This window comes from Vanellus vanellus, assembly GCF_965231255.1.
Source record: "Vanellus vanellus genome assembly, chromosome: 17".
In the NCBI taxonomy this organism is placed as follows: domain Eukaryota; kingdom Metazoa; phylum Chordata; class Aves; order Charadriiformes; family Charadriidae; genus Vanellus; species Vanellus vanellus.
In genome coordinates, this window is record NC_138922.1 from 7801349 (window position 1) to 7813529 (window position 12181).

General features: G+C 46.2%; 1 protein-coding gene across 1 annotated transcript in view; it reads left to right on the plus strand.

Moving 5' to 3' along the window:
• HID1 (HID1 domain containing) overlaps positions 1-12181 on the plus strand; it is a 30993-nt gene extending 18812 nt beyond the window's left edge. Inside the window, exons 9-19 of the mRNA XM_082492152.1 lie at positions 54-194; positions 616-706; positions 1030-1181; positions 2473-2551; positions 3157-3321; positions 4534-4761; positions 5247-5380; positions 8476-8556; positions 8935-9026; positions 9371-9529; positions 10000-12181. Coding sequence (XP_082348278.1) covers positions 54-194; positions 616-706; positions 1030-1181; positions 2473-2551; positions 3157-3321; positions 4534-4761; positions 5247-5380; positions 8476-8556; positions 8935-9026; positions 9371-9529; positions 10000-10063 — 1386 coding nt within the window. The 3' untranslated portion in view covers positions 10064-12181. The remainder of the gene's footprint in view (positions 1-53; positions 195-615; positions 707-1029; positions 1182-2472; positions 2552-3156; positions 3322-4533; positions 4762-5246; positions 5381-8475; positions 8557-8934; positions 9027-9370; positions 9530-9999) is intronic.

A 12181-nucleotide genomic window follows, 5' to 3' on the forward strand; every position in this document is an offset into this window, starting at 1 on the left:
TTGATTGCATTAGCCCTGGGCCCACCATGGTCTCTTTCCTGGTCTGTCGGCAGGATTTCCAGTTCATCCTGAAAGGAGTGGCACGCTTGTTATCAAACCCGCTGGTCCAGACCTACCTGCCAAACTCTGCCAAGAAGATCCAATTCCATCAGGAACTCCTTGTCCTCTTCTGGAAACTCTGTGACTTCAACAAGGTGTGGATCTGCTTCTTGTTGAGCTTTGCCATCAGCTCTCTGCCTGTTGCTCAGAGCCTGTTGTGGCTTTGGCTGGACCGAGCCCTGGTTAAGAGCTGTAGGCAGGTAGTTAGCAGTGACGCTGTGGTACTCTGGTCAGCAGCACTACTCCCTGCTGGGTGGGTTGAGGGGGTCGGGTCTGGCTCCAGGAAGAGCTTGTGACAGGCTGTAGCTCCTGAAGGTCAGTGCTTGAGGTAAATGCAGGAGCAGATGTTATAACAGCTCTACAGATAACACTGGAGTTGAAGAGCTGGTGCATACACCAGCCTTTCTAATGTTCTTGAGAGACTAACTAACTTAAGGCTACCTGGCCTGAGTTTTGTGGACGGTGCAGAAAACCAAATATCCTTGTGATTGTCTGAAATCCTCCCCTTTCTTCCAGAAATTCCTCTTCTTTGTGCTGAAGAGCAGTGATGTTCTGGACATCCTTGTCCCAATCTTGTATTTTCTCAATGATGCCAGAGCAGACCAGTGTAAGTTGGTTATTTTCAATATTTAGGATGATCTATGCTTGACAGTTGAACTAGAATGTTTTTAAGATGCTTCCTGCCTACTACTGAGATGTGATAGCATCTCAAGTGCGTGTTCCTAGCCTTCTGGAGGCATGAAGTAGAATGGTTCAGGTAGCTGGGTGTTGATGTTTGTAACAGCCTAGAAGCAGGCTTCTTTCAGTCCTGTAGTGTTTCTCCTCTCTCCTCACTGCCCTTCTGTCTTAATTTAAGAGTCCACTGGCCTCACTGTGATGTGTGTTTTTTTTTGTTGTTGTTTTTTTTTTTTTTTAATTTTTTTCCTGCAGCGCGAGTGGGCTTGATGCATATTGGCGTTTTTATCCTCCTGCTTCTCAGTGGGGAGCGTAACTTTGGGGTTCGACTGAACAAGCCGTATTCTGTACGAGTGCCTATGGACATCCCTGTCTTCACTGGGACACATGCAGATCTGCTCATCATAGTGAGTATAGCTCTAGCGATTCTTTTCTGACCCTCCTAACTCTTGTTTCATACCTCCACAAATAATTTTCCTCCTTCAATATACTCATCCTTCCTAGATTTCCAGCCCACTGAGTAGCTAGAAAGTGTGTGGGATGCATCTAAGCGCTGGTGGGATCTTTGCATGCTGTTAACCTGAGGTGATGTGTCTGGCAGGGTGCATATGCATGACGTGCAATTCTGTCTGCATGAGATGATCCCAAAGAACAGGATGCCAGATGGTCCTGGACTGGTGTCCAAAGGACTCTGGGACTGGCATGAGTGGGATGTGTGCATAGTCTCTACCAGACTTGGTTGCAGGTGGGGAAGGCAGGAGATCTGACTGCATTGCTGGCTCTGTCCCAAGTAACTTGAGTTGCGTGGAGCACCTCTGTCAGAATAGGAACTCCAGTGATACAAAGCTCAACCCTGTAGCTTTGGGTTGCTGCAAGATTTCATTTGTCTTTCAGTCTGTAGTGCTGAGGGTCACAACACTGCCTACAAACAGCTGTGTATTTTCCAGTACCAGCCTCAGGTGGTGCCCTCCTGTCATGTTAGTGCGTGTTTGCCAGAGAAGAGTCTCTCAGCAGTTTCTGATAAACCTCCAAAAGGAGACTCCCGTTAGAAGGAGTAGGAAGAAATGTGCCCACCAGAACAGTTCCTAATGCTACGTGTTTTGCTATTACGTTCCATTAATCTTAGATCATCTCTGTATTTTAATTATGCTGCAGGTCTTCTCTACAGGGATGCCAGCTAGAGGTGGGAAGGCCAAGATTGGGAATGTCTGAACTGGTTGTGAGGCAGTTGAATCTTTCCATGTCATAGAGTATAGTTAAGAAAAGTAGGACAAACATTTGAGTTAAACGTTTGCACTAAAATAAAATGGGAAATAATTAGTTCTGTGGCATTTCAGGCAGCTGTCATTAGGGTTCAGAGTCAAAATCCATTGGAAGTGAAGAAGTTTCTTACTTCCTGGTGGTTTATTTTTGTTTCAAGATGCCTGTGCATTTTGGAACAGCTCACAGTTTCTGTTTGCAGTGTTGTAGAGCCCTAATCAGGTCCCCAAAGGATTCCTTGTAAATGAAAGCCTATGCTCCTGGAGCACAAGTCTGCAGTGAGAGCAGCCTTCCCCACCTGTGTAATTGTGGAGTGTGCAGGGCCCTGCCTAGGAAGGAATGGTGTCAGGAAGCGATTAGTATGGGGGTGGCACTGGTTTTGGTTGAGCAGGTGCTTTCAGTAAGGTACCTTGCTCAAGAACTCCTTCCTTACTGTAGGTCTTTCACAAGATCATAACCAGCGGGCATCAGCGGCTGCAACCTCTCTTTGACTGCCTGCTCACCATCGTTGTGAACGGTAAGCACTGTGTGCAGTGTGAAACCACAGCCAACAGAGGGGACAGCTCTGGCTGCCTCTCACTTCCCCTCTCCCTGTGCTCCTTCCTGTGCCCCTTAACATTGACCAGCGTCAGTGACTGCTGCTGGAAACTGATCCTTTCTAGTCTGTGCTGCAGATCAGACCTGCCTGCAGCGTTATTGCCTGGTCTCAGTCAGATGGGGCAGAGGGTGGGACAGCAGAGCCCCGCTGGGGTGGCAGAAGGGCATTTGCCAGAAGGCCTGGTGAGGGTGGTGGCAGTGTTGTCCCTCTCCAGCAGGGTGTGCCACCTCTCTGTGATGGCAGTGGCTTCCCTTGGGCTTAGTGTGTGTCCAGGTTGCTCCAGTTGTATAAGCTTTTCAGGAGGCACGCCAGAGATGATATTACTAGTCTAAAACTACATAAGACCCTCTAAAAGCAGAAATGCCTGCTTTTACTAGGCAATATCTCTGTTTAACTTTTTTTTTGGAAGTGTTTCTGTGGAACCCAACAGGGCTCAGCTATTCCATGAGGCTTTCCCAGAAGTGCAGGGTGCTTAAGAGCAACATTTTTAGTGGCTCCAGTTTTCATTTGTTTGCCTTCCACAGTGTCTCCATACCTGAAGTCTCTCTCCATGGTGGCTGCTAACAAGTTATTGCATCTCCTTGAGGCTTTTTCCACCACTTGGTTCCTGTTCTCTGCTGTCCAGAACCACCATCTTGTTTTCTTCTTGCTGGAAGTTTTCAACAACATCATTCAGTACCAGTTTGATGGTAAGAGCCTGACTACTGTATTTAGTGGGTTTGCAGTAGTTTAGTCCAAGAGAACATGAAGTGGAAGTTCAGAGAAAGTCTAAGCAGATGAGAGAAGGGGACAAGTGTGGAAACCAGCTACACGGAGATTTGCCTAGGATTGAGAAGTTGGGTTGGTAGCTAATTAGTGTTGGGTCCTGACCCTGACAGGCTGCATTAGAGCAAAACAAGATGGCAGCTAATTATTAACATAACATAAGCCTCCTGCAGACCAGAAAATGAAATGGGTAGAGGAAGGAGAAGAGAAAGTGAGTGTGTAATGCTGAAGTTGTGACTGGCTGGATGCTGCTGTGAAACTGCCCATGTTGCTCAGCAATGTAGGTGAGGGCACAGAACAACTTCTATCTCCTTAAACAGTTAAAAGTGCCTCTCCATTCTGCTCTGGCAGGTCTCTGGAGCGGAAGACCAAAAAGTCCCAATCCAAACAAAGTTCTAGCACTTGCTACCTTTCCAGGAAATGCCTTATCCTTTCACTCCTAAAAGTATGAGTCTTTTATCTCAAGGAAATAATAGAGTGAGGTCCCTTAACCTGCTAGGAGCTGTTATTTGTCTCTGCTCAAAATATAATGTTTTACTTTAAAGCTGCAATTCAAGAGTGGCCATTCTGCTTCCCTATTGAAAATCTAGCAAGTGGTGGTTGCCAGATCCTAAAACAGCCTTTGTGGCTGTGATTTGTGTGTTATTTTAGGTGATGGTTTCATTCTGTTCTCTGGCACTTTGCAGACAGAAAGAATTCTGGCCTTTTGGCTTTCCTATTTCAAGCCTGTTTCTCCTTGACGGGAACGCCCCCAATTTGTTTTGTGAGCTCTTTTGAAGGTGGAGAAATGTTGAATCTTGGCTAACAACCTTTTCCTCCAAAATAGGTGCTAATATGTGGTTTAAACTGTCCTTTTTTCCCCCTCAGTTATTTGAATGTCAGTTCCTAAGCCATTTCTTGTCAGCCTTCCAGCCTAGGAAGGATTTCACCAAATTTCCTGTACTGCTTTGTAATGGATAAGAAGATATTGAGCTCTGCTCTTTTTTCCTTGTGCCATGGCCTTTGTGGGTGGAAGCATGGCTTTCTGAACCTGCAGGGTCTCTGCAGTCGTGCTTCACATACCCAGTGAACTGTGTTGTATTGGCAGAGCTCTTTAAGTCTTCATTCTCTCCTCATTTTGTTGCTGTGATTCCCAGGGAACTCAAATTTGGTCTATGCTGTTATTCGCAAGCGGAACGTATTTCACCAGCTGGCCAACTTACCCACGGACTCACAGTCCATCCAGAAAGGTCTGCAGCGCAAGAAGAAAACTCCTGAGCCTATTTCTCGCACCAACTCCCAGGATGGGGTCTCCATGGAAGGATCACGTCCTGCTGCCCCTGCTGAACCGGGGACACTGAAGACAAGCTTGGTGGCTACTCCAGGTCAGCTTTGGTTTTAACAGGAGAGAGGTTTGTTTTCTCTGTTAGATATGGTGTCGACTCACCCTTTCGCTGGGCGTGGGAGAGATTAAGAGTTTACATCTGTGAATAACTTACTGCCTCTCAGTCTTAGATCAGTTTGTCCAAGCTGATCACAAACAAGTCAAAGTAAACTGCCTTTAGTTTCTCTTCTCTCAGACTTAGTGTCCACACAGTCTTTTGTCCTCATCTTGACCTCTTGGCTTAGTTTAAGTATATCCATGTGAACCTGTGTTCCTCTTACATCCGGGAGCGTTTTCCTAGAGACAAACTCACTCCTTTGGGATGATGAGATCAAGGCTAGATCTTGCTTCTCCTGGTGAAAGGAGAACGTTTCAGTTGCCAGCAGATGCATAGGGTCTGTGCACGGTAGGGCAGAGAAAAAAAACCCTACTTTTACGTGTATTTAATTCACTTATGTTTTTGAGCTTTTTATCTTTTAAACACAGGAATTGACAAGCTCACAGAGAAGTCACAGGTATCAGAGGATGGGACCATGCGTTCGCTGGAGCCTGAGTCTTCACAGCCTTCACCAGAGGGTAACCTGCCCTCAGCTGTGAGCGATGGGGAGCCCTGGAGCGGGGTAAGGGCAGACATTCTAGTGTGTAGGGAAGGTCTAGGGCTTGGTGTGAAAGAACTAAAACTGGGGACTTTAGGTGAGGTCTGGCTGGCCCTCTGAAGAAAGGCATCGTATTAGAGGCAATATGCACACAGGTGCTATGCTGGAAAACACCATGGTTCAGAAGTACTGTTGCATCATCTTGGGTGTTTCATGTTTGTGCTAGTGACACAAGAGTTAGGACACTAGAGGAGTGAGCTTTCTCCACCTTGAAAGCTACTGATAGAGCAGCAAGTGCGTAATTGCAAAGGGATGTATTCCTGATCCAGAGGCTTTCAACTCAGGTTCTGACTACTGCTTCTTTTTCCTCTCCCTCCTTTCTGGGATGGAGAGCTCTACCAGAATCTTCTGGCTAGCGGGTGTTGTGAAAAATGAGGCCCCGTGAGGGCTTGGCTGAGATGCTGCCATGCAGTTGACACAGAGGCTTTGCAGTCTGTGAATGAAGGCTGTGCTGTCCTCCTAGGCTCTGGTGGCAACATCGGCCTTCTGGTATTTGCTACTTTTCCCCATCAAGAGCTATAAAACAGCTGTCTTTCAGATTCAGTGGAGCAGCAGTCTTTTATTGCTCTATAGCTTCTCAGTCCATGTCCTTTCCTGGCCAGTATCAAAAACCTCCAGGTGGTCTTGTAGGAAGTGTATTAGGAGGGCTGTCCTGCACATCCTCTCCTCCTTCAGCAAGGCCCCTTTTGTACACCCAGCGCTGCCTCGTGCTCTGCCTAAGCATTTACTGTCCACTGAGCCATTTCATTGCGGAGAGAACATTGCATCCATTCAAACAGAGAAGCATTGGTAGTGAAAGGCATAACATTCCCAGCTTTTCCTCTCTTAATTTTCTCTGGAATGGCCAAATTGACTTATCAGTTCTTGCCAGGTGTGGAGCAAACTGGACAGGAGGCAGTGAGTTGGGATGAGATGAATTTTATCATGGGCTGCTATAGACTGTGGTGGTGCTACAAGAATCTTTCAGCCTGTTTTGCTCTCGACATGCTTTTGGCTGAGATGGTACCACAGAATCAGGCTGCAAACAGGGGATGTTTGCAAAGGCATCACAATCCAGGAGAGCAGGCTGAAGGTATTTCTACCCTTATGTCCTGACCCTCTCTGCTTGTTCTGCTTACATATATACACACGTGGGCCTTTGGTCTCAGACAGACAGTAGCCCATTAGCTGCCCCACCTGGCTCCAGCATGTCAGAATATTTGTGGGTGGGGGCCAAAAAGCAGACAGGAGGTGAAGGGCAATAAAGCAATGGGTGTGGGATATGCTGTGGGGAGAATCATCACTGCTATCGCATGGCGCTCTAGGTAGCACACACCTATCTCTAGGGTTTGCGGTGTTTCAGACTGTCTGAACATTGTTGTCTTTCTGTGTTCCAACCTGATTCCAACCTACTGAGTAAAGATAAACTAATAAGCGGTACTGGGTAAATTTTAGGATAGCCACCCTTATGACTGATTTAATTTCCTTCCTCTATCTGTTGTAATGTTCTCCCCTTGTCAGCCATAACCATTTCAAAAGTGTCTCGTGAAATGTTCAACAGCCTTCATATTTCAGTGTAATTCCATCTTGCCTATCCTAAATTTGTCAGCTAACTGCCAGCATTTGGATGGCTGCTGTGAGGGGGCAATGGCTGTGGGAGAGTGAGGAGGAAAGAGGAAGAAGTTGGGGTCAGCTGAAGGAAATCAGAGTTTTTTTTATGTTTTTAAGAATTTTATTTTTAGAAGCTTGATGAAGACACTGCACTGAAGCTGAACAGACTGAAGGATAAGGCTGTAGCTGCAAACATTGCAAAATAATATTGCTGTTCAGGCTTTGAAAAAAAAAAAATGGAATGAACAGAATTCCTGAATATCCCAGGACCAGTTCTACTTATCCTTCCTGGCCTTCCCTGGTACCAGATGAAGGCCCATGGTCAGCAGAATGTCTTAAGCACACAACTATGTTGCTATTAAGTGAGAATCTTTGCTGAGAACTTGCAGAAGAAAGGTTTCCTTCCAGCAGCCCATGAAACATAATCACAGGTCATTACATCTCTGTGTCCAGCAGCTGGCTTGAGCTGTTCCCCAGTCAGAAAAAGACTGGTACAGCACTGTCAGCTTCCAGTGGATTGCAGCGCAGCTCTGTCCCAAGCCTGCTGTTTCTGGTTGCAAAAGTGACATGTGAATGAGTCCATGCATGTGGAGGTGCAGGATGCCTGTTGGAAGGAAGTGCTGTTCCCATTTGTTTTGTAGAAAAGTCAGCTGTAGTAGTAGAAAAGTAGGCTGCAGTAATGAATGGTCAGGGAGCATTGCAAAAGGAAAAAGCTTCTCCATTTTTATCTCATGCAGAAATTGATAGTGATTTTAAAGGGTTATTTCCTTCCTTCTCACCGTGAATATTCTGAGCTTTCCTTGGCAGACCTGGAAAGCCAGGGTGGTAGTAATGTCTTCAGTATAAGAGCATTTAAAAGAGAGTGATGGCGGGAAAAATAATGAGAGAATTTGGTCTTGGACTTTGGACCAGAGCTTTCAAAAAAGTGACTGGCAATGGTGTATGGGGGTATTAGTGTATGCTTCCTTAAGAGGCAGGGGTTGTTTAGGTAGGAGCTGCTGATAGCTCACCCTTGGAAAAATGCTCTTTAAAATATTCCAGGATGGGTACCAAAAATCATAGAGATACTCAGTAGGCAGAGTTCTGATAACCTGTGACCTTTAGCTATTTAATCTCCATGCTAGAAGAAAGAAACATGCCTGGACAGTCTTTTGTCAGTCCCGTTTTAACTCTCCCACTGTGGATTGTTTCAACAGAGTGTCAGCAATGGTGACTGGAGTTGTGACATTGCCACAGGGTCTTTCAACTTAACACCATCAAATATTGACACTCATTGGGTCAAACCATGTGGTTTCAGTGAAAGAAGGTCTGGTGGCTTCGACCTGTTCCAGGAGCAGGCTGAGATGTTTTTTCCCAGCAGTGCTCTGGAGAAGCTGGGGGGGGAGAATCAGCAGAAAATGGGTTCTATTTCTTGCTGTTGTGTAATTTGCATTTTGGTGGTATTTTTTTAAAATAATGTTTATTGATAGGAGGCATCACATCCCCGACGAGATCGAAGGCGTCTCTCTAGTGCATCCTCCAGTGGACAGTGGACCCCAACTCCTGACTGGGTAAGGGAATTGGGACAGAGGAAATAAATAATGAGGAAAAAGAGTTGTGGCAGAAATGCCTTCCTTCTCCCCCCACCCCAAAGCAGAGACTCTTCCAGAGCAGGATTTCCCCATGGGGAATGCCTTTGACTTATGATCAAAACTTGAGACGTTACTACCATCTATGAAGAAGTATTTTGTTTTACCTGTTTTAAGTCAATGTCTTGCTAGTTTCATTGAGTGGCTCATAATTCTAGTGCTTCAGGATTTATTGTATTGCTGTTGTGCACTCAGTTCATGGGTTTTGTAAACCTCATTTGTTGTAGAGATAGTGGAGATAACTGTAGAAAAACTATTAATGCAGTGCACTGATTTCCCTGTGGGCTTTCCTACTTACAGGTCATGTCTTGGAAGTCAAAGCTTCCCCTGCAGACAATCATGCGGCTCTTACAGGTGCTGGTCCCTCAGGTGGAGAAGATCTGCATTGACAAGTAAGTACATTTTTGAAGAGAAAGGGCTGTGCAGTGTGTAAAGAGCTCTGTGAGGTTGGCAGAGTTTGATGAATTTGGAGGGCCTCTAGGGGAAACCTTGTAAAGTATAACTGAAAGCATCACAGTCTCAGCAAAAGTGTTATTTTGCTTGCCAAGCTTCTTGTTTGTCTCATCCCTTCTCAATTTTTTTTTTTTTCAGTGGAGAGAGTGAGTTCTTGGTGGACATGGTTGTGTCAGCCACACTGACTGTGTCTGTGTGTGTTTAGACTGATATTTTGTGCTGCAGCAGTTTTGGGGGTATCTATGGGACATGCTAAGGATGTTCCTGATCTGTCTCTTTGCAGGGGTCTTACTGATGAATCTGAGATCCTCAAGTTCTTGCAGCATGGCACGCTGGTGGGGCTGCTACCTGTCCCTCATCCCATCCTCATTCGCAAGTACCAGGCTAACTCGGGCACTGCCATGTGGTTCCGGACCTACATGTGGGGAGTTATTTATTTGAGGTAAACCAGCTGGGTGCAGTTTTAACTCTGTCTTTTCCAAACTATTGTGGGGGCCTACAGAGAGAATCGCATGCACTTGACCAGCTCTGGATTGTCTCGTATTTACAGGATAGAAAGATGTTGTTCCCTTGGAAGAGACTAGGGTGAATCAGCTGCTCCAAAACTTTGTTTGAGCAGAAGACATGAAGGGAGTTGTTCTGGGAGCACTGCTTGTTTGGGAACTGGCAGCTTTTCTATTCCCTGCTGCTGCTTAGAGGGGATGGTGCAGAGATTTCGTGCAAAGCTCTGGCTTTGTGAGATGTTGTAGATACTGTCATCCCTTTAAGGCCCATTGTCTCTCAACCGGTGATTTCCTCTTTTGCAAAGTTGAAGGCATTCTGTGTAGCCAGCTCCTGTAATCTTGGCTCTGAGATTTGAGTTTCATGTACCTGGCCACAGAGAGTAAAGTGGATCTTGTCTTTCTCTCCTAGGAATGTGGATCCCCCTATCTGGTATGACACAGATGTGAAGCTGTTTGAAATTCAACGGGTCTAAGAGAGCACTTACCTCTACGAAGAGAAACACACTGGATCTAAGGACTGCTGTGTGCTGCTTTGTCACAGCTATTCCTGCGTTTCACATCCAGCTGAGAGACCAAAAGGACAATCACTTCATTTACCTCCCCGTCATTTAAAGCTTTAACTGGGACCTGCTTGGACATCCCTCCCCCCAGCTCACTTCTCTCCCCTCACCCTTCACCATGAACCTTGAGTGAAAGATGTCTAAGGGATTGTCCATTGTTGTGTTTGCACTAGAAATCAGACCGTTCTTAGCTCTTCTGTTCCTCTTTTGCTCTTGGATGTGGTTTGGAAACCAATCTGACCCTGTCCTTGCCCTGGTCAGAGTAAGCATTTAATTGAAAAAGACTAGCTGTAAATTGGGTGCAAGGGAGAAGCTGCTATTCCTGCAGGAGATAGGGTTTGGAAACTGCAGTTACTTTCATGTGGCTCTGTATAAAGTTTCCGGGGCATCCCTTCTGGCTGCAGGTGTCTCCCTGGTGTCTCAGTAGCATATTGGTAGGGAAGTCTTTCCTATCCAAACGAAAGGAGAAGTTGCTGAAGGAAAACTTTGTGTCTCAGTTCTGAATCTCTCTATTCCTTTCCTGGAAAGCTGCTTAAGAAGTTTTGTAGTAGCTGGTGCTTTAGTGTGGCATAAGAAGTTTTTCCTTGGGTTTCAGGCCCGGCAGCCTGTCCTCCATGGTGGGCTGTTGCAGTGGAGTGTGTGTCACCTTGGAAAGCCCTGCTTAATCCACGTGAGTACACAGGGAGGAAGGGACTGGCTCAGTGAGAGCAACAAGAAGAGATGTGACTGTTAAACTCCCTTAGTCTTCTCCTTTGAGTGAAAGGACAGCGTCACTTGGGTTTGAAAGGAACCATATCCTTCCATCTTTGCCTGGCAGGCTGATGCAACGCAGGGAGTACAAGGGTCTTTTGCACACTACTGCCTAGGGCAGGGGACTTGGGGAGGCACTCAGGGAAGTTGTAGGAGGAATTTGGAAGTTGTAGGAGGAAAAGCACCTCCATGTCACTGGGGAGTGGAGAGTGCTGAGGCAAAGTTCGATTCTTCAGGGCATTTTGTTAGTGACCGAGTTATATCTTGAATGTATTGGGTCCCAAGCATGCGAAGTCTAGGAAGCCGGAATTAGAACTGGTGGGAGACCTGCTGTTGCTGGCTTGGTTCGGCTGCATGGGGTTGCGCATTGGTAGGTGGAGACATCCAGGGGTTTCAGTCAGATTTTATGTTCTGCTGAGAGGGGCTGCTGTCTTAGACCTTGTGGTCTTTAGACAATGAAATGTGAGGGGTCCTGTCGTGAACGAAGACCTTTCCCTCTCCACCAAAGCCTAGTCCTTGGTGCTCTGGTGTTCAGGCTCTCAGGAGGATCACTGGCCATGAGCTGTTTGCCACAGTTTAGAACCAGTGATGTCACTCCATAGAAACTGGTCTCGCACATTAAAGTAAGGGGTCGGGCATGGCACACACTTCTGTGTCTTGTAACCCTTGTATAAGTTTTGAAGCTAGAGTGATAGCAACGTGACCATTCTCTCCTAGAGGGAATGTTACTCTGGTGTACTGCTGGCTTGTAGTCAGGTGTTTTCCTCCTTTGGGCATTGAAAGGGGACTGGAGGCCCAGGACAGTTGAAAGCTGAAATAAAACCTGAATGGTTTTCAGAACGATAAGAAATACGTGAAATAGAGAGGTTTATTTTCCCCCCCACATCTCTAACCCACTTTGCCATCTAGCACTACTCCTATCCTGACCCCATCTCTGTTCAGATGTAAACAGGGGGAGGTCTGTGTTTTACTTGGAATCTCTCGTATATCAGAATGTGATTTGGTGGGGCCAGCCTCTGATTGTATGGCACTTGCACCTCACAGCTGGAATGGGGCATCCTGTGTCCCACGCGCTTGCCTCTTCCCTCCCATGGATCTGCTGGTTCTCATGATCTCTTCCGTCCTCTCTTTTCTGCTTTGTTTCTTTGTGAATTTTTCTGGAAACATTTTTGTTTGTTTCTTGGTGTTTGGAGTCTAATCCTTGTTCTGTGGAAATCAACTTGCACTGTAAACTATTTGCTTACTTACAGAGAGAAAGATAAAGATTATCTGAAACATGCA